Here is a 25,990-nt window from a genome sequence, read left to right as displayed (position 1 = left end):
ACGGGCCACTGACACTCTCAGCATGAATTCACTACATATCGTTCTTGTGCAACCCAACTACGTATTTTACTCTCTTGAAGTAGTGAGTGCTATCGACAGTGATGGAAAGTCATCGGAAACAAAAATGATACCTGGCCTTCAACAAGGAAATACTGTAGGCCCTCTGCTGTTCCTAATCTATACAAACAATTTAGGAGACAATCTGAACAATCCTCTTGGATTGTCTGCAGATGATGCTGTCATTTACGCCCTAGTTAAGTCATCAGAAGATCAAAACCGATTGCAAAACTATTCAGACAGGATATCTGTATGGTGCGAAAAGTGGCAATTGGCCCTAAATGATGAAAAATGTGAGGTCATTCACATTGGTCCTAAAAGGAATCAATAAAATATCGGTTGCACGATAAATCACACAAAGCTAAAGGCTGTCGGTTCAGTACGTAGATACTACAATAATATTACGAGCAACTCACATTGGAACGATTACATATATAATGCTGTGGCAATGGCGACCCAATATTGCATTTTACTGGCAGAACACTCAGAAGATGCTACAAAGCCACTAAAGAGACTGCCTACGCTACTCTTATCCATACTCTGCTAGTGTATTGCTTTGCCATACTGGATCCTTACCAGACATGACTGAAGGAGGACATCGAAAAAGTTCGAAGAAGGGCAGCTCGTTTTGAAGTGCCGTGAAACAGAGTGTCACGGACATGACAGCCAATTGGGGTGGCAATCATCAAAACAAAGGCGAGATCTTTTGACGAAATTTCAATCACAGTGACTGTCAAAATATTTGGTTGTCGCCCTTCTACAATGAGAGAATTAATCATCGCAAGAAAATAAGAGGAATCAGAGCTCGCAAGGAAAGATTTTAGTGTTCGTCTTTGCAGTGCACTGTTCGAGAGTGGAACGAGAGAGAAATAGTGAGAAAGTATTTCGATGAACCGTTTGCCAGGCAGTAACGTGTGAATTGCAGGGTTGTCATCCAAAATCCAAACACAAATTTCTTTCCATAATAATATCTAAAACCAAAATTTCAACAAACATTCCAGTAAGGAGAAATGAACAACCGTTGTGATTTATACACCTTATTAGTGCAACATTTCTCATTATTAATACTAACTCTATATTTTCTGCGTAACGTGTGTTAAGTCCCAACTGCCTCGCCTTGTTATGCCTAATACAATAAAAGAAATTGCAACTGATAACACTGTAATGGCAAATATTAAGAATTAATTTGATAACTGGATTATTTTATATGAACAAATGGCTCAAATGGCTCTGAGCACTATGCGACTTAACTTCTGAGGTCATCAGTCGCCTAGAACTTAGAACTAATTAAACCTAACTAACCTAAGGACATCACACATCCATGCCCGAGGCAGGATTCGAACCTGCGACCGTAGCGGTCACTCGGTTCCAGACTGTAGCGCCTAGAACCGCACGGCCACTCCGGCCGGCCTTTATATGAACAAATTTATTTTCCGCCTCCCTCTAAAGCTATTATTGGATTTAAACATTTGGCGCATCAGTCACTCAGATGTTTTCAAACGATTGCACGTACAATGCTATCGGTTAGGTCTGCTATAAATATTCCTGTTTCATTCGGTCGATTGGAATGATTTATGATGAGAGGTGACTCAGTTTTACTGTCTGTAATGTTTCCACTCAGCAGATCTACGTCACACAGTCATATCAGTAACGTAGCTCCTGACTGATCGAACTTAAGAATACCGAGTAAGCCGGCCGTTGTGACCGAGTGGTTCTGGGCGCTTCAGTCCGAAACCGCGCTGATGCTACGGTCGCAGGTTCGAATCGAATCCTGCCTCGGGCATGGATGTGTGTGATGTCCTTAGGTTAGTTGGGTTTAAGTAGTTGTAAGTCTAGGGGACTGTGACCTCAGCTGTTAAGTCCCATAGTGCTTAGAGCCATTTGAACCATTTGAATACTGAGTAAGGAGACGTGTATTTGGAAGGATGGTCGACCAACTCCCCGTCTGGGCATTTAGATTTAGGGTTTCCGTTGCTTTCCTAAGTCGCTTAAAACAAATGCAGGGATGGTTCCATTGGAAAGGAGACGGCCGATTACCTTCCCTGTCCATGTCTGATGCAAGTTTGCGCTCGGTTTTTGAATGATCCTGTCATCGGCGGAAAGTTAGACCCTAATCTTTCTTCCTTTCGAAGATAAGGGTACAAAATATCAATCTCAACATTTGCGTTTGTATTGAATAGTTGCCCATTACATACTACATAACGCAACGGCGTTTGGCAGTGCCAAAAAATTGGCACCTAGCTACTTACTTAATCATAGAGCTTCTCATTCGGCTCTGTAATGTAGGAACAAAGAAACACAACGAGTGCGTTAAAAATGTAAAAGTATATGTCATATGGCATTGTTGGCTGGGATAGTCCACGTATGTAAGTTCTGGTTGGGAGGCCCACTGAGCTCCTCGGTCGCCTGGAGCAAGTCCTTTTATTTGACTCCACTTCGGCGACTTGCGCGCCGATGAAGATGAAATGACGATTAAGGACAACACTCACACACCCAATCCCGAGCGGCGAAAATCCCCGACCCGTCCAGGAATCGAACACAGAGCCCCGTTACTGAGAGTTAGCAACGTTAAGTACAAGACCACGAGTTGCCGATTCTGTTGAACATATTTCGTTCCACGCCATTTCTTCTGCATGGTTACCGAGACTAGAACCTGGGACAAACCCTCACTGCCTTCAAATACTAAACGATAAACATTGAAGGCAAGCGCGTTATATTACGTAACTAAGTGAGACCACGCAGCCACACTGAGACTGTACCAATATAGAAAAGTGACAACGAAGTAGTGCAGTGGCGGGAAGGCGTATCATCGGTTAGACACAAGGAGTACGTTAAAAATTTAAATGTAAATATAAATGTCGTATGACCTTGTTGGCTGGGATATCCCACGTTGTGGGTTCAGCCGGCTGTCGGAAACGTGTTCTTCATCGGTGCACACTGCCCCTTTCCTTGCTGACGTGCGACAGACAAGGGTGAGTGTGAAACCCGTTGCCGTCATACAGTCTTTCCCTCTCGAACCGCACAAAACAGCACCTCAGACCATAACTCCAAGTGTAGGTCCATGTGTCTATCACTCAGAAAGGTTGGTTGCAGGCCGTCAATTGCCCTCCTCCTAACCAACACGGCCATCACTGGCGCCGAGGCAGAACCAGCTTTCATCAGAAAACCTAAAGATTTCAATCCTGTCCTTCAATGAGCTCTCGCTTGACACCACTGAAGTCGCTGCAAGAAACATCAGAAGTATTCACTGCCGAGTTCTTTAAAATACAGCTCAGGCTACATTTTAAGCCGGCCGACCTTCGGATTCCCACGCGCTTAAGAGCTCGTGTATTCGTTTCGCATCTGGCTGTTCAGTTGAGCCATTCAGTGTGTTCTGCAAACGCAGTTGTTGACAACCGAATGGACGTTCACAGACAGTTAAAAAACCAAAATAATAAACGCCTTGCAGCTTCAGGTTTCCGTCCCTTTTTTTCCAAAATCCATTCACAGACTGAAGTAGTGTTGCACTTCTGTCAAACCCGTGTTCAGGTACCCTATGCGTCGCACTCGTTCAAAAGGAATACTTCCCAAGAGAAAGGGAATCGCATTAGCGGTCGCCACAAGGCAGTACCATGATTGTTGATAATAGTTTCCTGGCGCGTACATTCATTCATACGCAAGTGAACTCGAGCCAAGCACAACAGACAAAAAACTTGGCGCACTTCCAGGAGATACCACGGCGATACCATACAACACCGCTCTTAACCATGAACGGCCTCGATTCGGAGAGGAGTGTCCACATTTTTAGAGTTCCGTACCTCAGACAGTAAAAACGAGACACTTTGTTGTCCGTCTGTCTGACTGCCTGTCCGACTGATTTTCTCAGGATCGGGTACATGTATCAGGTTGAAATTTATGTTACATACTGAGGTTTATGGACTCTTGGCGGTATAAAAGGCTGAAGCTTCTAAGTCGATACACACAAAAGATAGGCCATTTATGTCACATATTTTAATATTCTCAAACTCACTCCTCAAAACCCATAGGTTACTACCCGTTGGTCAAGAATAAGGAAATTTGGTAAGACGCAAGGTTTCACAGTACAACCAAAGGAAAAAAATCCGAAAACTGTAAATTTGTAATTATATCACACAAAAAAAATCTTTTTTGTCTGTCTGTTTGTCTGTCTGTCCGTCCATCTGTTAAGAACTATTTTCTGAGGAACGCGTCTACATATCGAATTGTAATTTATGTAACATAGTAAGATATATAGTCGCTTCGCGGCATAATAAACGACAGCTTCTAAGTCAGTGCAATCAAAAGATACGGCCAGCTATGTCATATATTTTGATACTCGCAGCTCATTCATCTAGATATGTACGGTAGTTCCCGTTGACCTAGAGTCACGAAATTTGGCAAGAACCAAGGTTTCACAGTAAAAGTAAAGAATAAAGCCCAAAAGTTGTTATTTTCCAATTGTGTTTTATTATTCGAAGTCAAACACTAAATTAAATCAATCAGCAGTTCTACGTTCAGGCTGACTAGGTCGCAGTGGTAAAACTCAAACATCAGGCAAGGAATGACTTTATTGCTGATAAGACGCGTTTCGGGATCTATCCAGCATCAGATGTCCAGAAGCGATTATTGGACTTAGATATGGCGTTTACAGTTGTATGAGAAACAAACATTCGGAGAATAGTCTGGTCACCTACCTTCTGTCACATTTATATTACGGAAATTAAAACACACTCGAAAATCTTGAAATCCATGGCACCGATACCTCGCCAGTATCAGTGTCGAAAACAGGCAAAACGGTCGAGACTCGATTGCCACAATGGATGAACTGTCTAAATGCATAATGAAGTTTGCACGGAACCCTCAGAATGCAATTTTTTTTTTCAATACGCTGTAGCCATCATTGATGACAGATCACGTAGAACTACGCAATTGCAGAAATGTTGGTCGCTACGTCTAACGTACTCTTCTCAGCAATCTCAGACCTTTTGTAGGGAATTTAGATCGGGTGATTTAGCGGTCCTGTCAACGTGCAATAGCGTAGCTACGAATGCGCGAAGCGGCTGATGTCGTACTGGGAGGTTCAATTGGTTCTGAGCACTATGGGACTCAACATCTGAGGTCATCAGTCCCCTAGAACTTAGATCTACTTAAACCTAACTAACCTAAGGACATCACAGATATCCATGCCCGAGGCAGGATTCGAACCTGCGACCGTAGCAGCAGCGCGGTTCCTGACTGTAGCGCCTAGAACCGCTCGGCCACAAAGACCAGCTCGTAGTGGAAGACGGAGCGTTCACACCACACTCATCACGAAGATATAGAAGAGAGAAAGGACATCAGTGGATGGCAGTGAATGTAAAAATAAACTTCTTGATTCAAGCTGAATGAATGGGCCCGAGTCATGTAAAAAAAAAAAAAAAACACGATCACAGAGCCATTTCCAGGCTGAATCCCACACTGCTGTTTATACCCCTCACAGAGCCATCGGGTAATTTGACGCCTTGTACCATTTGAAAAGATTCAAAATCGATACTCGTTGGACCACGCTCCACGCCTCCTCAACTAATGTGCTGTTTTGTGTGTTGTCAGACTCACTGAAAACAAAGCAGTCTTCTGTACCGCTCTGAGCAATGTCTTTTGCGAGGTATCTGACTCCAAGTTTCCACTGCATGCAGTCACTTTCGCAAGGTTTGTTTAGAAAACTGTTGAGATGGATTTTCTTTCACCGAGAGCAGAAAACTCGAGTCGGGTTTGAAACCAACTATCGTTAACAATGCGTCACGCACTTCAGCGGTGCCTGTCTCGTAGGATCTTTTTACGACCACTGTTCTTAGACCGTGTCACGTGGCTTCGACTGCTATACTATTCCTTGTGGAAATGCCGTGTGGCTAGGGCCTCCCGTCGAGTAGACCGTTCGCCTGGTGCAAGCCCTTTGAGTTGACGCCACTTCGGCAACTTGCTTGTCGATGGGAATGAAAGAATGATGATAAGGACAACACAACACCCAGTCCCTGAGCGGGAAAAATCTCCGACCCAGCCGGGAATTGAACCCGGGCCGTTAGGTATGACATTCCGTCGCGCTGACCACTTTTTTAAAATCTCATTTTGTTCGTTTTCGTTCGTTGTATCTGCTCGTGGCGGATGTCGCTAGACATCCGTTTCAGGTCGTCGTTAATCCATTAGCTCAGTTTTTTTTTATTATTACAGAGGGCAGCTAACCCACTGACCGAACACGCTGAGTTACCGTGCCGGCTTCCGCTCAGCTCTACCAGGGGCGCGTGGGACAGTCAGCATTGAAACTAATTGGGCAACTTCGTTCACCGAGAGGTCATGGGCACGTCCAAACACAACAGCTCCTTTCTGTCATTTTGTCACTTCTATGGTGTTGTTGGAAGCGTAAGGTCCCGTGGTAAGTCGCTGTCAGATGTAAGCCCAGGATCGCTAGCTATGAAAGTCAAGAAAACGGGGCGTAAAATATCGTCAACGTACCGCTGTGCTATGAAGGTGCCGCGGACATGGGGTCCTGCTGTGAAAAGAAATGGCATCCCAGACGATTACTCCTGGCTGTCGGGTCGTATGGCGGGTGACAGTCTGGTTGGTACCAATCGCTGTATGGGGCATCTCCAGACACATCTTCGCATGTCAAGGGGGCCTGAGGTCGAAGTGGGTCTCATCACTGAAGACTTTTCTACTCCAATCAATTAGATTTCAGGTCGAAAACGTGTCTGGAGGCGTCCCAGAAAGCGGTGGGATATCAAACCGGCTGTCGCCCGCCATACGGATCGACAGCCAAATTCTGACCAATTTATAGCAGGACCCCTTTGGTTGTCGTCCGAAGTACCCTTACTGCACACCGGTCCGTCTACGATATTTTGCGACCAGTTTTCTTGCCCTTTGTAGCAGGCCATCCTGGTCCTACATTTCAGCAAGATAATGTCCGCCCACTCACAGCGAAAGTTTCTACTGGTCGTCTTCATGCTTGCCAAACACTACCTTGTCGAGAAATGTCGCCGGACCTTTCCCGAATTCAGAACATTTGGCACATTATGTGCACGGCCCTCCAACCAGCAATGTATTTTGTCGATCTAACGCGCCAATTGGACAGAATTTGGCACGCTATCGCTCAAGAGGACATCCACCAGCTCTATCAACAATGGCAAGCCGAATAGCTGCTTGCATAAGGGCCAGAAGTGGACCAACGCATTACTGAGTTCATCAATTTGTGAAGCTCTTTCTCTTGAATAAATCATCCAGTTTTTCGGAAATAGTAATCATTTGTCGGACAGTACATGTACATCACATCACATCTACCGATTTTCGTTCCATTTGGAAAATTCCTTCGTGGTCTTCCTTTTTTTGTCTTAGTGTGCGTTCAAGTGGCATCGACAACGGTCGTCCGACACTGTCGCCAGAGGTCGCCCGATAACATCGGCCGACAGCGTGGTCATAGTGCGTCCGATCTCCTTCGTCAGTTTTTGGCAGGGTCAAGATGGTTAGGTTAGAATCTATTCTATGTATGAAATAGGTTAGATTTTAACCTCTTAGGGGGGTGGATAGCACTGCGCCTCTGTTCTTGGATACGGATGCTGCACAGCGGCTTCTGCTATTGAACAGACGCCGAATGCATGTGAGTCAGCTTTCCTGTATCGTAAAGAACTTGGCAAGTACTATATCCTCCGTCCTCAGTTATCGGAATAACCACACAAGTTTTACGAATATATGAGATGACGGGAGTAACGCTCTCTGTTACTTGCGATAATTCGTGGTGACGTAGAAAAGCAAGTTATAAACTCTCTGTTTCGTTGTATCTATTTAAAGTTGTGCAGAAGTACGTCGATTAACTTTAAATGACTGTAAAGTAGCACACGAGTGAAGGACAAGCATAAAGTGTAGCAGAAGATATTCTGATAACCTAAAGCACATAACACATAAAAGTGGAAATGCATACCATACATCACTACTCCACTAGCAAAAAAATGGTTCAAATGGCTCTGAGCACTATGGGACTCAACTGCTGAGGTCATTAGTCCCCTAGAACTTAGAACTAGTTAAACCTAACTAACCTAAGAACATCACAAACATCCATGCCCGAGGCAGGATTCGGACCTGCGACCGCAGCGGTCTTGCGGTTCCAGACTGCAGCGCCTTTAACCGCACGGCCACTTCGGCCGGCTACTCCACTAGCATAACACGCTAGTAAGCAGCAATAATAATTTGTAGAGAACCAATGACAACCTACCACAAAAAAGATCCAGTGTGGTAGCTATAAGCATGTAAGATACGCCATCCTTTTCACGTGAACAAATTATTTTTTGAGGTTATAATCTATGCCTAATATATCCAATTAAGATTTTATCTATTTGAGGTATCGAATAAACCTGCGATTTCAGTCAATAGATTCCGAAGTACATCCCAATTTTGATATTTACGTCCCCGGGATACTGCAAACTCCCTGTTTCTTGGACTAATTATTTCTCACGTTCCGTATTTCGGGTGCGAGAACATAGGTCGATTTGACCGAAATGAAGAAACTGATTTGAATTTTACCGATTGTCGTCTGAAGTCCGTACGTTCGGGAGATAACATCGGCTATAGTGTGACCGCGCACACAGTGGCGTACTAATTTGAAAAGATGGGCCGTCTAGGGCCGATGTCGGTCGTCGACGGAATCTACCGATATCGCAGCCACTATAACCGCAGCCTTAGAGTGTATCGTGTATTAAGTGTATTATCGTCCTACATTTGGACACTGATGCCTCGTAAAGGTAATTATCAGTTATTGAAGTGATTTGCGGAACCTGATCTAATGATATTTAAATGCTGTAGAAGCTTCTCAGCTCCTCCAAAAGTTAAAACTGTAGAACTGTCGCCTAGGCTTGCAACGACATATTAAAATTTCTCTGCGTCTACCTATCTCATTGCGGTGATTCGGTATGACCGACTACCACATACACACCACTTCTCTGTCACGACTTAAGATAGCGGCAGCCTAGTACCATTTCTACACCGTATGGGCCACTGCGCTTCAAAGCGAACAGAGTATTCTGTTAGAGAGGCGACTAATACGAGGGCGAATCAAAAATTATCTACACTTTTGCCATAACGTTTGTTAGATTGCACACGTCGTATTTAATCTTATTTCCGCCATCGTTCTTCCTTCTGTTGCAGATATAGCATGGCAGCTCCATTAGAAGTGTGCACCAAAGGGGAACAACGGGCGGTGATCTGATTCCTCTGGTCGGAGGGTGTCAAAGGGGCAGACGTTCATCGCAATATGGGAGAAGTGCACTAACACATAAAACTGTGTTTTTGTGGATCGAGAAGTTTAAAAGTGTTCGAACAAATGTAACACATGAAGAGGGAGCGGGGCGGCCATCAACCTCCACTACAGATGACAACATTCAGCATGCTCGAGAGATGGTTCTGGCGAATACGTGAATCGCTGTCGATGAGGTAGCATCCGCTTTGAACATCAGCCATGGCTCCGTCCGTCGCATCATCCACGACGAGCTCGGTTTCCGTAAGGTCTGTGCACGGTGGGCACCAAGAAAGCTTGCCGGCTAGGGTGGCCGAGCGGTTCTAGGCGCTACAGTCTGGAACAGCGCGACCGCTACGGTCGTAGGTTCGAATCCTGCCTCGGGCATGGATGTGTGTGATGTCCTTAGGTTAGTTAGGTTCAAGTAGTTGTAAGTTCTAGGGGACTGATGACCTCAGCAGTTAAGTCCCATAGTGCTCAGGGCCATTTGAACCATTTATTGAATATAATCATGAGGTCAGTTTTTGCACAAAATCCTGAACTGGCAACACTTTCGCCGTTACGGACGGCTATAGAGGCAGAATGGCTCAGTATCTCTGCAGGAGACTTCCAATGACTTGTTGAGAAAGCTTACCGAGGGCCACAAGCTCACCCGTGCTAGGGTCTATCAGTGCTTACTCACTCTTCAACAACGAAGGTGATGCATTTTTGAGCAGAATTGTCACCGTAGATAAAACATGGGTGCATCACTACGAGCCTGAATCAAAGCGCGAGAGTATGCAGTGGGAACACCCTGGATCGCCGAAGAGGAAAAAAATTCAAGACGGGGCCATCTGTAGGAAAGGTTATATTAACCGTGTTCCAAGTACTCACAGGGGCCCGTAGTGGCAGAGTTCATGGAAAAGGGATCGCCTATCAACGGTGCGGGGTATAGTGAATTGTTGGAAAAGAATTTGAAGCCAGCAATTCGCACCAAACCCCGTGGTTTGCTGTCGAAGAAGGTGTTGTTGTTCCATGACAATGCACGGCCACATACGGTCCGTCACACTACTGAAACCACCAACATGATGAAATTTGAGGTATTGAAATACCCTCCCTACAGCACAACCCTGCTCCAAGTGACTTTCACATGTTTGGGCCACTCAAGGATGCTTTACGTAGTCGCCGATTTGCCTCAGATGTGGACGTGCGAAACGCGTTGCAAAAGTGGCCTCACGACCAAGCGAAAACCGTTTATTTGGAAGAAATATGTAAGCTCGTTGACCGTTGGGCCAGGCGCATTGAGAAGGAGGGAGATTACGTAGAAAAATGATGTGCATTGTATACCCCTAGCTTCATGTTAATAAACGGTAGAATGAAAAGTGTACATAATTTTTGACTTGCACTCGTCTTTTGTCCTGAGAGCTTAGTTACTGCGTCCCAGAGAGTGGTAAGGTACTATGGGACCAAACTGCTGAAGTCATCGGTCCCTGGGCTTGCACCCTACTTAATCTAACTTAAGCTAAGGACAACAGACACATCCATGGCCGATGGAGGACTCGAACCTCTGACAGGAGGAGCCGTGCGAACCATGACAACGCGCCTCAAACCGCGTGGCTACCCCGCGCGACGTCCCAGAGAGTGCTCCCATCGGTATGGGAAATGAACTTGTTCCGCATGTGGCGTGAAGGTGATTACGTCAGATCCTGTACAGCGTGTCCGCCGAGCGCAGGATGGACAACACGCGTGACGTCAGCGCACGTTTGCTCGAGGTCAATCGTGGGTGCCCACGCAGGGGACACTCCACCTCCGAGGTCGTGCAGCCACTGGGCGCTGGACGACTGAAGAAACTAGCGCCGTCGGGAGTCCACACTCACGGGCAGCATCGTGTTGAGTAAAGGGGTTGCTATTCACTACCACGGGTTGTAATAACAGATGCACTGCCTGAAGTGCATCAATGCATTCGTAATTCGCTACTGGGAAACAACGCAGAGGTCTTCTTTACCATTTTTTTCCTTTGTTTATTGGCATTTGACTGTCGCCATACAGGCCCCCTTCACATTTATAAGGACTAGTCAAATGAAAACTAAATGCATGGGAAAAGAAAGTAAGAAAACTGTTCATTATTTCAAAAATAATCGCCATAACTGTTAATACATTTATACCACTGTGAGACAAGGCGGTCATTGTCTTCTTGGAAAATGTTTGTGGCTGCGTACGGAACAATGATTGTACCTAGGAGCGCACCTCTTCGTCCAAAGCAAATCTACGCCACCGAATGTCTTCCTTCAGTACATGGCAAGAGATCGGTGCAGCATGCAGGATGTGTAAGGTCTTTCCAGCAAAGCTTAAATCAGCGTTGACGGGCCCATTTTTTCCCAAGATTGTTTCGACTTCGCTAGGCAGCCCTTACACATCCTCCACACGGTCCTGACCTCTCCCCATGCGATTTCCATATTTTTTGAGCCCTGAAGAAAAACATTCGTGGCCGTCAATTTGCTTCCGACGAAGAGAAGCACGCCTGGGTACAGTCATGGTTTCGTAGGCAACTGCAGACATTTTTCCCTGGAGGCACTGACCGTTTTGTTTCACAGTGTGGTAGATGTTTTAAAAGTTTTGAAATAATAAATTTGCTTATTTTTCCACCTGTTAGGTTTTCATTTGAATTATAAAATGACCATCTGTTCGTGGGCGATTCCTGAGACAAGTCCAAAAATTATGATTTTTGGGCTCGAAACTACCAATTATGGGTATGGCCACTTCTATAATTTCTGTCAAAGGCAGATAGTCGAAATTTTTTGCCACATGGTCTTAAGATAATATCCTCGGGTAGCTTCGGAACTTTTTTCGATATCATTATCAGTTTCCGGTATCCAGAGGTTCATAGTTATAGTACTTAGACGCGTAAAATACGCAGGTAATTTCCTGTCTGGAGCGTAAATGGCATTTTAACTGACATAGTGAACACGTGGGAAGGGTTGTAGAGTGAACGCAAGGGTCTTGAAGTAAGAAAACCTTGTTATCAGTCAGCATTTTTTCCAGCAATAAAACTTTATGACACGCTATTTCTGTAGAATGAGAGCTTTGCGCCTATACAAATATGCCCAAAGTGGTACTGCAGTGACAAAAGATGTGCTAGAAAGGATCGTAACATCCCTGAAAAGAGCTTAAAATGATTGCCAAAAATTATATAAAAATTTCTAATAACATTAACACTCTTTTATCAAATCAAATGCCGGGCTTTTCGATGAGTTGCAATCGATGAGCAAAGTATTTAGAAAAAAACGTAAAGCAAACGATTTTCATGTTGACATTATAAGTGCTTATTTGTTGTTTCTATGTGTAAAAGTATATAAATGTGTCGAAGTATATACATACACCGTGAGAACTTTACTCACCCATAGAATTTGGTTTATAGCGGAAGCACACCCTGCTGTAGCAAGGAAAAAAGGGAACTAAAGGAAAAAAATGCTTCTCTCGTAGCACAAAAAAGCTGAATGTATTTGTCTTTATATCCTCCACTTTGGACTTGTTTTTTACGGATACTGCGACTGTTTTGACAATAAAAATTCAAATAAAACAATTTATCTGTGTCAGTTACTTTTTATTTTCTACCAAGACGACATCTTGTTGCAAATTTACCAGCAGGATGCAGCTAGCTGTTTGTTTTTCGTTTCATTTTGCTAAAGAAAGTATAACGGGCACTTGTTGTCGTCATTAGCACTAAGATTATACATTTGAAATGGTGATGAGTTACGTAGAGTCCGTTCCAGCGCACAGAACTGTGCAGTTCCTCACAAATGAACATTTTTGACTTAATTACATGAGTGGTTCCTGTTTCTGTGTGAAGAAACAAGTCAAAAACATCATTTATGACGAAGTGCACAGTTCTGTAACTGGAACAGACTGTAAGTAACTTCAAATGTATAATCTTAGTGGCATATGACGATAATAAGTGCCTGTTATACTTTTTGTAGAAAAATGAAACCACAACAAACAACTAGCTGCATCCTGCTGGTACACGTGTAACAACTGTTTTCCAACTAAAGATGGGAGTACAACTCTCGAAACGCGTCGTAGGAGAACGTAAAAGCGATTGACACTGATAAATTGTTTTATTTGAACTTTTATATATTCTTCTTTAAAAGACTGACAGAAAGGAAGGGCATCAGCTGCCTCAATCCTCATTCCTCCTAGCTCACGAAAAATTTTAGGCTGAAAGAGATCAGCAGACAGACAGTGGCACTGGAAGAGAGAGGAAATAGTAACAGAGGGAGAGAAAGAGAGAAGAGACAGTTACGGTGGGAGAAAGAAGTGGCAGTGAAGAGGAAGAGAGGTGCATGAATATAACAGTAATGGGAGCCAAAGAGAAAGTAGGTGTAGATGGTTAGTGAGAGACAATGGCACTGAAAGAAAAAGAGAAATGTGTGGAGACAGCAGCAGTGGGAGCAAAAGAGAGGGGACAATGGAAATGAAAAATAGTTGAGTAGAGACGATGTATATGCTTTGGAGGGGGGGGGGGGGCAGTTGACGTTCGCAGACCGGCAAACTTTAACACATAGGTATATAGGTATAGACGTGGGCGGGGCCGAGGTTTTTAACATGGTGGCCATAGGGGAAAACATGAGTTTGACCCTCCAGAACTGTTGAGCTGCCAAGGTATGGGGTAGAGAGTGGTAATGGGAAAGAAAGACGAAAGGAGACAGTGTAAGTGAGAGAAAAAACAGTAGCAGTGGGATATACAGTAAAACAATAGGAGGAAAAGAATATAGTGGGAGAGAGACGTTAATACTCAGTGGAGGTGAGAGGAAGATGCCGAGTATGGAGGGCTAACTACAAAGAGAAGCTGGTAAAAGGATTCAGAATGTTATGTGTTAAAAGAGCGCGAATATGTCGCATGCCAACATTTTGGTGAGGAACAGCAATGAGGACTGAAGCAAATGGCTCCCCACTTTTCTGCCAGAGTCTTTTTAGAGGAACATACATACAGAAAAATCAGGAACATTCGTAATTTTTGCACCAGTGCTGTGCTGGAGCGAAATGCGGTTGGCATCTCTCCACACGCCTGCGTTTAATGTGACTTCCGGAAGTTCCATTGTTGTATGTCTGTTAATTATTGTTCAGCGCTGTATTGAGTAGAACTTTGTGTCGCACAGTTTGCGAATTTCGAGATGGCAGAGTTAGGGGAGCAACGCGTCTGCATTAAATTTTGCGTGAAACTCAGGGAAACCATTACAGAAAGACACCAAATGATGCAGAAAGCCTACGGTGAAGAGTGCTTAAGTCGTACTCGGTGTTAAGAATGGTTCACACGGTTTAAAAACGGCCAGACGGAGGTTAAAGATGATCCTCGTTCTGGATACCCTTCGACGTCTACCGAAGACGCTCATGTCATGAACGTCAACGGAACTGTTCGTGCCAATCTAAGACTGATTGTCCGAGAGGTTGCAGAACAATGTAACATTTCAGTTGGATCATGTCCTCAAACCTTGACACAGCAGCTTGGAATGCATCGTGTTGCCGCCAAGTTCGTCCCATGACTCATGAATATAGACCAGCGAGACCTTCGGCTCGCAATCAGTGAACAGCTTTTGAATCGCGAATATGAGAACGAGTTGTTCTTTAAGAGAATCATAACTGGTGATGAGACGTGGCTCTACCATTATGATGATGTGATGAAGACTCAGTCTTTACAATGGGTCGGGAAACGTTCACCAAGACCAAAAAGAGTTCGTTAGATCAGGTCAAGGACAAACTGTTAATAGATGGTACTATCAGGACATGAAGCGACGCCTGCGAGAAAATGTGAGAAGGAAACGGCCTGAAATATGGTGGGACAATTCAAGGTCCTTGCATCACGATAACGCACCCGCATATTCATCACTGTTGGTGCGTGGCTATTGTACAAAAAACGAAATCAGTGTGTTGCCTCAAGAGTATGTCGAAGGAGACTATGGACAATAAGTAAAAGGTAAGCGTAGAAAAATTTTGTGGACAAAGTCCCGCAATTACATCACTAGAAACTACTCATAACGTAATGACACAATATTAATAAAAAAACATAGCACCACACAAAATATCCGCACGCGTATACTGTAAATCTACATAGTTAATTCATCCATATTTAGGCGACTGAAGATTAAATTTAGTAACAGTTCGTTCTCTTGGATTGGCAGCAACACTGCAGTCGATGTTGGAAGCAAAAGCCAACACACTGGTGAGCAGCCGTACCAACCAGAAGCACCACCTTAAGCTATGGACGTACACCGCATGCCACAGACCACAGAAAGTAGCGTGGTCACAAGAATAGAGTAAATACGCGCTTGCACGGAAGAAGACCCCCCTGGGCGGTTTGGTCGCGGTACGCATTGGTGCACGTCGATGGTACGGAAGCAATATGTCGAAAATCATACGATGCGTCCCGCTTGCTACCAGGGTACGACGTAGGTACACGGTGGATAGATTCTCGTGTGGGGGATGTCTGAACACAATATAGTGGGTGACACGTCCTCCATCGTATCTTACCACCGTATAATACAGGCACTTACTGTCCAATCACGGGTATCGCTTATGGCAGTGTTTCTTAAACTATTTCCCGCAGAAACTTGGGGTTCCTTGGGGATCACTCAAGGGTTTCATGAAAGCACCTGCGGTTTTTCATAGCATTCAACAAATTAACTTCGACTGGTACGTCTGTGGCCAAAACGGCGATGCGTTCCTTTTCCTAAGAAAATCTGAAGTTTTGAATGATGCTTTTCCACATGAACAGAAAAATAATTATTATCACTGTAGGACCTTCGACGATAGCGCGAGAAGAATACGAAACTTTTGTTAAACTGTCATCTAATCCATTGTTAGAAGAAAAATTTAAATTAATGCTATTAGCGGAATTCTGATTCTGTTTAAAAGATGCATATTCTCAACTGTCGCAAACACCATGTTGGTGCTTTTAGCATTCGAAACTACAGTTACATACAGAACACGTTTCTCGGATTATGTGTTAACATGAAGTTGAAGAAGTAATTACATATTATTTGAAATAAGTTGCAAATAGTGTATTTCCAGAATTCTAAACAAAAACGCACTGTAGAAACCAACCAGGGGTCACGATGATCTCATTCCTACCGATCACGTCTGCATCTGGGAGTCCACAGAGTGCAATGTGCGTGTCAGAGACCGTGGTCTTATGAGTCTACCTGAGCTGCGGGCGGCGGTTGATGACGAGCAGTTGAGGATCGCGGTGGCTACTCAACACTCCTGAAGTTCGTTGCACGGTGCATCGCCGACGTTAACAGAGCTAAAGGAAATACTACACAGCACTAATAAGGTGGTTTTAAGTCATTAAAGGCGTGCTTCCAGGAGTTCAGTCGAGTTTTTGGTTCCATTTTTCTGCACGATATTTGGTCGGAAGACCCATTTTTGTTGCAAATATCTTCTTCAGGTGCTACGAAGCTGCGTTATTACTCGTACCCGCTGTCAGCATTCCAACCAGACTGAAGTACCGTTCGTGTCGCGCCGCTACTTATAGCCGATTTCACGGTGTGCTTGGAGTACAGGGAGCGAGTACGTATAACACAGCCCACAGAACCGGCAGTCCTAATCTCGTGTGTTGATACACTTGCTGACTATTTTTCCACATAATCGCCATCGTGTTCAATGCATATGGTGAACTGTGGCCCAAGCTTCTTTATGCCCTCCTCGAAGAACTCTCCCGCTATCTCCTTCCTCCACTTCAGAACCTCTTTCTGCACCTACTCGTCGGTTGTAATGTAATTCCACTCTTGTATGCCTCCATGGATGTAAAATGATATAATCTGAGGACGTCAGGTCTTGAGAATACGGAGGGGGCGGGGGGGGGGGTTCCAAAACATCCCGACCAAATGAGTTCCAAGAGCGCTTTCGTGGCTCCTCTCATCAGAAATTCCCTCCTTTTGTTTTGAATGCTCTTTTTTTTTTTTTACGGAAACTGGATGGTTCTAAACCTAATTAACCTAAGGACATCCCACACATCCATGCCCGAGGCAGGATTCGAACATGCAACGGCAGCGGTCGCTCGGTTCCAGACTGTAGCGCCTAGAACCGCACGGCCACTCCGGACGGCGGGGAAACTGGAAATTTGTGGTAAGGTAAGGGCTTATGGGACCAAACTGCTGAGGTCATCGGTCCCTAAGCTTAAACTAATTTAAGCTAAGGACAACACACACATCCATGCCCGAGGGAGGACTCGAACCTCCGACGGGGGGGAGCCGCGCGAACTGTGGCAAGGCGCCTCAGACCGCACGGCTACCCCGCGGGGCCACGATCAAGTAACATAGCTCGATGGAACTTGGACCGCACATAAAAAGAAATACTGCAGCGTAGTATTGAAGGTAACTGAAAGAACTAGGCAATGTGACGAACAGAAATGACACTTTTATTCAAAAACAATAATGACATCGAAATCACGATTTATAATGGTCCTCTGGACGTTATAAAATTCGTCACATGGTTCTTAATAGGATGTGTGATGAACTTCCTCGCAGATTAAAACTGTGTGCCGGACCGAGACTCGATCCCGAGACCTATGCCTTACGCGGGCAGGTGATCTACCATCTGAGCTACCCAAGCACGACTCACGCCCTGTCCTCACAGCTTTAATTCTGCCAGTACCTCGTCTCCTACCTTCCAAACCTCACAGAAGCTCTCCTGCCAACCTTGCAGAACTGAGGGATGTTTCCAGAAAGGCGAAGGCCCGAGTTCGAGTCTCTGTCCGGCACACAGTTTTAATCTGCCAGGAAGTTTCATATCAGTGCACACTCCGTAGCAGACTGTAGATCTCATTTAGGGTGTGTGATCACCACGGATAGTAATGCGTGCTCTGCAACGCGCAATTAAGTAGGCTGACAAGGAGTTCTTGCGGTAGAGCGCCCCATTCCTCCGCCAGCGCGGTAACCCACACCCATTCGACGGTATATACGACGAGGGAACGGTCAGGCCTGTCCATTCGCCGAATATCCTCTCTGTCCAACAGCTGCTGCACCTACGGTGTTCGGTGTGGTAGCGCATTGTCATCCACAAAAATTAAGCCGGTGGCGAATGCACTCCTTAAAGGAAGCACACGGGGAAGAGTATAGCGTCACGATAACGTTGATCTCTTAGTGAACCGTGTTTTCAAAGATTTGGAGGACATTACACCTATGCAACAGTACTACTCTCCACACCATAATACCGGCCCACCAAAACGGTCATGTTCGACAGTGTTCTTGGTTGCATTATGTGTTCCCATCCCTCACAGTAAGAAGGTACGTCCAGAATCACTACTCAGACAGAATCTGTTCTCAACTGAGAAGATAAAGCGACCCTACTCCTTGTTTATCCAGTCTGTATGTTCGTGGCTCCATCGCAAAAGGTGCCGCAGACGTGCAGGTGTCAACGGAACACAATATACTGCAAACAGACTACCCACAAACAGTAGCCATGCCATTGTTCAGATAAAGACTGCGTGCCTTGCAGTCCTCTTAAATAGGGTTGCAATTGCAACCACTACTTGACATGGGTCACTTCTTGCCTGTTGCATAGTGTGGCTGTCATCCGCTGTTGTAGTTGACCGTGGTCGACCACCTCTCCTTCGCGCAGCAGTGCCTGTGGTTTGGAACGCTTCGCATGCACACGAAACAATGCTATGAGCAATACCAAACTCCTGGGCTTCACTCGTAACACTACGTCCTTCTTCGTTTCCTGATGACGCCCCCCCCCCCTCCCCCATGTGAAGTCATCTAGATGTTGTCTCCGTGCCATGTTGTAATAAAATGCACCGTAGCTCTCGCTGATTAAGACACACTGCCTTTTACCGTTTCGCGAGATGACTCGTGTTGCGGGGTCAGCCCCATTTGGTGCTACACTGTGTCATTTGTCACCCAACTTTGTGTGCATGATTGGGAAACCTCTGGCAAAAAGCTCCTGCACTTTCGTTCATTTCCACCAAGTACTTAATACGTTATGTTACTCTATGTCTCTTTAAGTTTAGGAGGCGGTGTATATGGCGGTACCAAGATCCACTACACAGAAATCCAAACCTGAGCTTGAGCTCCAGACACAGTTTTAATTTGTCTCAAAGTATTTGTGCACTTGGCCCAAAGCGAGTGATCGCCATACTACACAAACACTAATATTTACTTCCGTTAAATTACCACCGAGTGAGGTGGCATGGTGGTTAACGTTGTACTCGCTTTCGGTAGAAATGTAATTTAAATCCTTGTCCGACTGTTCCGATTTATGTTTTCTGTGCTTTCTCTGAATCGCTCAAGGTGAATGTCGAGATGGTTCCTTTGAAAAGGAACGGCTCAGTTCACTTCCCATTCCTGTTTTTAATGACTTCGTCATCGACGGAAGTTTAATCTTCCTCCCTTTTCCATCGATAGCCGGCCGGTGTGGCCGTGCGGTTCTAGGCACTTCAGTCTGGAACCGCGTGACCGCCACGGTCGCACGTTCGAATCCTGCCTGGCGCATGGATGTGTGTGATGTCCTTAGGTTGGTTAGGTTTAAGTAGTTCTAAGTTCTAGGGGACTGATGACCTCAGATGTTAAGTCCCATAGTGCTCAGAGCCATTTGAACCATTTTTTTCCTTCGATCAGACAACGGCCTTGCCGCAGTGGATACACCGGTTCCCGTCAGATCACCGAAGTTAAGCGCTGTCGGGCGTGGCTGGCACTTGGATGGGTTATCATCCGGGCCGCCATGCGCTGTTGCCATTTTTCAGGATGCACTCAGCCTCGTGATGCCAACTGAGGAGCTACTCGACCGAATAGTAGCGGCTCCGGTCAACGAAAACCATCATAACGACGGGGAGAGCGGTGTGCTGACCACACGCCCCTCCTATCCGCATCCTTATCTGAGGATGACACGGCGGTCGGATGGTCCCGATGGGACACTACTGGCCTGCAGACGGAGTGCTTTTCCTTCGCTCAGAGATGTAGGTTTCCTATTTCTCAAGCAATGACGTTTATTTCTCAAGCAATGACATTTAACTATCTATACATAAGGGGCCATCAAAAAGCTTCCATTCGAAAGCCGTACAGTCCGGTATCCGTATGCTAATACGGCAAAATCACCCTGAGTATTGAGGCAATCATCCCACCGACGCACCAGGTTGAAAATACCCGTTTGGTAAAACAGCGTGAAGAAGTCCGTAACTGCTTGCTGCACGTCCTCGTCCGACAGGAATCGTCAACCCTTCAAGATCTTTCTTTAAGGGACCGAAGTCGTGACAGTGGCATCGGGAGAAGTCAGGGTATTGGGCGAGTGCTCGGGTGTCTCCCCTTTGAGCTGGTGTAACTTCTGTGTTACGACATTTGCGATATGGGGTAGTGCGTTATCATGAAGCAGCACCATCCCTTGCAGCGCACCATTCCACAACGATGCTTTTCGACAGGCTTACTGCCAAACACAATCTGCATTATCCGATGGATTTCTTCCGGTGTCTGTCCTCGGCAGCTAGGAAAAGAATAACAGCACGTTGCTCCTGTTTTGACGTATTTGGTAATAACGTCACCGTAGTTCACGTTTCCGCATTTACACGTCGGAAATACGCGAATGCCACACTAATCCCTTGTCTGCATGGCGATGCTTATAGACCCGCATCGCAGTCGCGCTGCGCTGCATATACGCTGCAGCAACGCCCTCAAACGCAAACCTTTTGATTCACCTTTATATTTATCACTACCGTTCATGCTTATTATAGCACTGCGTTCGTTCAATATGCTTATTCGAAATCTAACGAGATATGTGTGTATACATTTTAAAAAGCAACACAGTTAACCCTCAATAAATTAAGCACGTGTTGAAAAGATGAAAAGAACTGATTGCGATAAGCAATAAGGATACCTGCTTAGGAAAGTATACAGGTGTCCGAGGTACAGGCAAAGTGAAGAGTGATGTTTTTGGACATCTTTACAGAATGAGTGAGGTCACTTAACATCCCAGCATTTTACTATTTTTGGGAAAAAATAAAGATCTTGAAAGTGACGTTATTCAGGCATAACATGCATAAACTCATTTAGCAATAAAGAAGGAACTTTAGAAGACTATATATGCAGAAAAATATGTAATGTGGAACATTATGGACGGAAGGAGTTACGCGAAACACAGGACGCAACAAACTGGACGAGGAGTTGAATTTGGTCGTGACCTTGAGAGACCAAACTGGACTGAACAAAGGATAACAATACTTACGTAAAATGACTAGGCAAAAGAATCATGGAGAAAAGAGATGTAGCTTTTTTTTACGCATGTTCCCCTAGAGGCTATACAGTAGTTTTTAAAAGAAAGAAAATGATTTCTCCTAGCGGCCGGGGGGAGGGGGGGTATATTACATCGCTACTAAACCATCGTGAAGCTTACTACTTCACAATTTATTAAAAGGTAGTCATAATCTGTAGGTCATGTATTAGGTAATTACCGTTATTAGATCGCCAACGATATGCTACATACGAAATCAAGTACAAAATATCCTGTTTTATACCCTATTGTAGTTGTAAATTTTTCGAGGGTTTCATGATCTAGAGTTAAGAAATATTACAAATAATGGAAAAATGAAATATGATCTTCGCCAAGCGAGAAGAATAAATCAGCAACAAAAGAGGAAGGAAGGACCAGTGACTGCATTCAAGACGTAGAAAGTGTGTTCATACAATATGTCAGGGTACCACAGAGAGCTTCCACGTATACAGTTTTAAAAAGGATGAGTAAGTTAAAAATTAGTGGACATGTAGGCAATAGAAACAACAACGCGGGCGGTGATCAAATAATACAGGTATTACAGAAAGAGAAAGAGAAACAGCAGTGAAAGATATGGAGTAAGAATAAAACCACTAACCAAATTGGTTAACAGAAATATTGTGAAATCTGGCTGTAATTTTTCGACGTTGTCTTTAGATTCGGTCCATAGCACTTCAGTTATCCCATAAATGAAATACATTAATAGCGAGTACAAAACGTGTGTCCCATCTGCTGACATTTCGCCTTGTATTATCTAGACCGCCTGCTAACTTAGAAAAAAAGTAATTCACTAGTCTTATCCCTGTATCATGCGGCAAGCTTCTCCTCGCCTGAGCTGAAATGTTATCTCGGAGTGATGTATCACAAAGGTAAACACGAATAGCGGGATCTCGCGTTAGCCGATGCGTGAAACGTCAGCTGCAAGCACTGCAGAACTAGGTCGTGTTTTACAGTCTTCCTTACAGAAGGCAACATCCTACAGGAAAAGTGACTATAAACAAAGAGCATAAAGCAGATGAGTAAGCAGGTTTAATACAAAATAATCAAAGGTAAATACTAAGGACAACAAGCATTGTTTAGGTATAAGAATCTCTTAAAACTGTTCAGTGATTTAAGCTAGCGAATTCTCCAGTAAAGAAATTCTAACAAAATTCACAACAACTAAATCGTAAGTATATAACAGCTTAACAACTAATCGTAATATCTGTTGTGTAACTCCAGTGCAGACTAATAAACGATGAAAACGTACTCTTTTCACATGTAATTTAGTAAAGATGCACAGTCACAATTCGCGCGAAAGCTGATAAACACCAAAAACCAATCATGAGAAAAAAATTCCACGTATATTAACAAGTTAGCTCCTGCACTTTCATTAAGCACTTACGCAGGCGTAACCGAGCGACCCGGCCATCGACCGGTAAATCGCTCGTGTCGGCAAAAGTGCGATGACTTCATTAACACGGGTTCAAAGCTAACTGGCATGTTTCGTACTTGTTTCTAAGCTAATACGTTTCGCACTCGCACGAAAACGTGAAGCTAAATTAATTTAAAATGTTCTGTGATCTGATAACTTACAGGGATTGTAATTACAAAATTAAAGCTTACAATAGGTGCGCTTCGATTTGAAAAATAATATTCACAGGGACCTTTTGTCGCAGAAGGAACCAAATTTTTTTACTTCCCTTCATATCGGCCGAAAACAACCCAAAAGCGAGTATATTTATGATCCTTGGAAACAAATCACTGCAAGGCCGTCAAAGAACAAAATGTGCGTACGGTAAGACGACCAGGTGGGGAGCTGAGAGTGTTGAAAATCGATACGCCAGCTGACGCAAAACCTGACCAAGCTTCGCTGGCATCTCACAATGAGATGTGAAGATTTTTTTCTTGCAAGTACGTACTACTGCACGCCCCGCTCGGTTGTCGGTGCCATTGTTCGCCCCGCCCCCCGCGAGCAAGCAGACAATAACGAAGGGAGAGAGCGAGGCCACGTAGCGGAGAGCGAAAATTAAAACACGAGAAGACGCGTGCAACGGCAGGTTAAGAAAAAGTTCTCAGTCTTGATACACTTCATCGCAATCGTTATGTACGCTGGTGTTCTGTGGACAATAGTGAAGACATACAGCCCAACAAGAATTTTAAAAAGTTGATTATACATACCAACAAACGCTGCTTCAGCGGATAACGATATCCTCTAAACAACTTGTTGAACGCCGTACCCTTCCCTTGGATGGAGTTATGAAGCTCTATATTTTGACAGTTATTATACAATGCCTTTCATACACAATTACTATAGTAAAAATGGAATATTTTCCATCATTAAACTGCTTGACGTCTACGCACTTCATTTGAACGAAATTCATTCATTATCTTATTTACGAACATCGTTGTTGTTGGATGACTTTCATCTTCTGATACAACTGAATACCAATTTTCAAATGAAAGCACCGTGGCATCACTTAGTACAAAAATGATAGCGGTAGGTATAAGTACCGGCATTAAAAAGTCCGTTGACTGTCGGTAACATCGGTTAATAAGAAACATTAAACAGATATTACATTCAAACACCGTTGCTAATATCGTAATGAATCTTTAGCATCTATTCAGCCAGAATATTGATTCGTGAACCTTACTACTACTACACTACAGAAAATTATTATTTTTAATATACTACTTGAATAACGAACGATGCAGCTTAAATTGAAGGGCAGTTTACCTTCTTTTTAAGCAATGAATAACGCTTTTGAACGACATAGTTGCTAAATGTACATCGATAATTTACACGTATGTCAAAGTCTTCGAAGCTGCCGAGCAACAAAAACAAATTACGATCACGCCAACACCTGCAGTAACTAAAAAGTGGTCGAAGCATCGAACAGTTTGAACATACCGGTAGACTTCATAAAAGCGAACTGGACGCAATCGAAGACTACACACGTAGTATCGCCACTTCAGCAAATTTAAATCGTATTGCTTTTCTACGACAGGCTACCTACAATGTAAACACAGGCGATGTACCACGCAATGCAGTAAAACAGGCGCTTGAGGTGCCTGGCTTCACAAACGAACAGATCTGCTGCAGCAGCAGTCTCACATGCGCACGCGAAATGTGCTATTGATCAAACAGGCGGTTACCTGGTCTATAGGGAGTCCGGACAGGTCGGACACCCAGCTGAAGAGCCGGCTCCCGTCATAGTATCCGTCATCCGAGTAAGACCACGCCATTACTGCACAGCTCCCCTCGCGCCACCAGTACTTCTGCTACTGCAAGCCAGGAACGTTTTGTGTGACTAGCGCGAGGGTGGGCGAGGAGGGGAGAAGGCGGCCGGGCCGCGTGGTGGGGGAAGGGCGGGGTTGGAATTTCTACAGCGCTGCGCCGTGCAGCGCCGAGCAGACATCAGTGTCCCTCGCGCGTCCGAGCTCACGCGCACGCTAGCGCGCAGCCCGCGCAGCTGCCGATGCACACGCGTGACTCATCGTTGCCAGACACACAGCCGAAGTAAGCCGTAAGGCAGAAAATCGCGTACACTGACCACAGCACCAGAGATGACAAATGTCTGGGCTGGATCAACAATATTAATATCACTGACTGTGGCAGAAGAATATGATTGTCATAGTCGCGACACTCCGTCTCGATTTTGTTTCCCACAGCTATAGCAGCGCCCCAAGCGGCCAGAAAGCGACGACTGTAAAACGATATCGGATGAGTGCGAATACTAACGTTTCTATTGATTTGCAACATAATTTTTACAATAGGGTGTCTATGCACAACCACGAAAATTGAAAATAGCTTCAAAATGACAGCCTATTTGTCAGTCTTTAGTTTCCTAAGAATCCTGGAAGGTACGGAACAGTGTAGCACGACAGTTTATTTACGAGTCTCTTGTACCGTACAGCTATTTACCGAATAGTGTCGTTTCCCTTTATAACAATAAATTGCTAGTGAACATCGGAAGACCTGACCTTTTACTGAAAGACATTGTATATCTACCCAACAAAGTGGAGTTTTATTCGCTACACTTTCAGCCAAATCAGTGAATTTGGAACGAAGGAAACCTATATTGAATGTAATACTTACATTATTAAAAGTACGGAATAAGCCACCACGGCTGTAGCTTAAGAGAAAACTACGCAGACATGGTAATATTGTCGAAAGCAATAAAACTGTTTCCCTACACAGAAAAAAAACGACAATTGTTGCTAAATTTGAGCCACAAACGGCAAGAATCTTCAACACATTCGATTTTGAAGAAAAATTAATTACACTTACAAATTTATTCATGTATTAGAAATCTGAGTGGAGTGTAAGAATAGGTGAATCGTTAGCCTCCATAAGAAATGTTCAAGTGTCAACGAGAGTGCCTATGATAATAACAACAGGCAAAAACACCCATATAAGCTTCGCATGCATGAAATGTATGTTTTTATTTTCTTGCTTTCTGTGGA

General features: G+C 44.4%; 1 protein-coding gene and 1 pseudogene across 1 annotated transcript in view; one reads left to right on the top strand and one right to left on the bottom strand.

The window, feature by feature from the left end:
- LOC124776542 (lysophospholipid acyltransferase 6) overlaps positions 1-24,799 on the bottom strand; it is a 139,366-nt gene extending 114,567 nt beyond the window's left edge. The window contains exon 1 of the mRNA XM_047251572.1: positions 24,680-24,799. Within this exon, the coding sequence (XP_047107528.1) occupies positions 24,680-24,769 (90 nt within the window). The 5' untranslated portion in view covers positions 24,770-24,799. The remainder of the gene's footprint in view (positions 1-24,679) is intronic.
- On the top strand, positions 19,902-20,019 carry LOC124778709 (annotated as a pseudogene).
- Positions 24,800-25,990: the final 1,191 nt, after the last annotated feature.

This window comes from Schistocerca piceifrons, chromosome 2 (genome assembly GCF_021461385.2).
Source record: "Schistocerca piceifrons isolate TAMUIC-IGC-003096 chromosome 2, iqSchPice1.1, whole genome shotgun sequence".
Lineage (NCBI taxonomy): Eukaryota > Metazoa > Arthropoda > Insecta > Orthoptera > Acrididae > Schistocerca > Schistocerca piceifrons.
The sequence above is the reverse complement of the archived record's forward strand: the minus strand, read 5'-3'. Positions and strand labels throughout refer to the sequence as shown.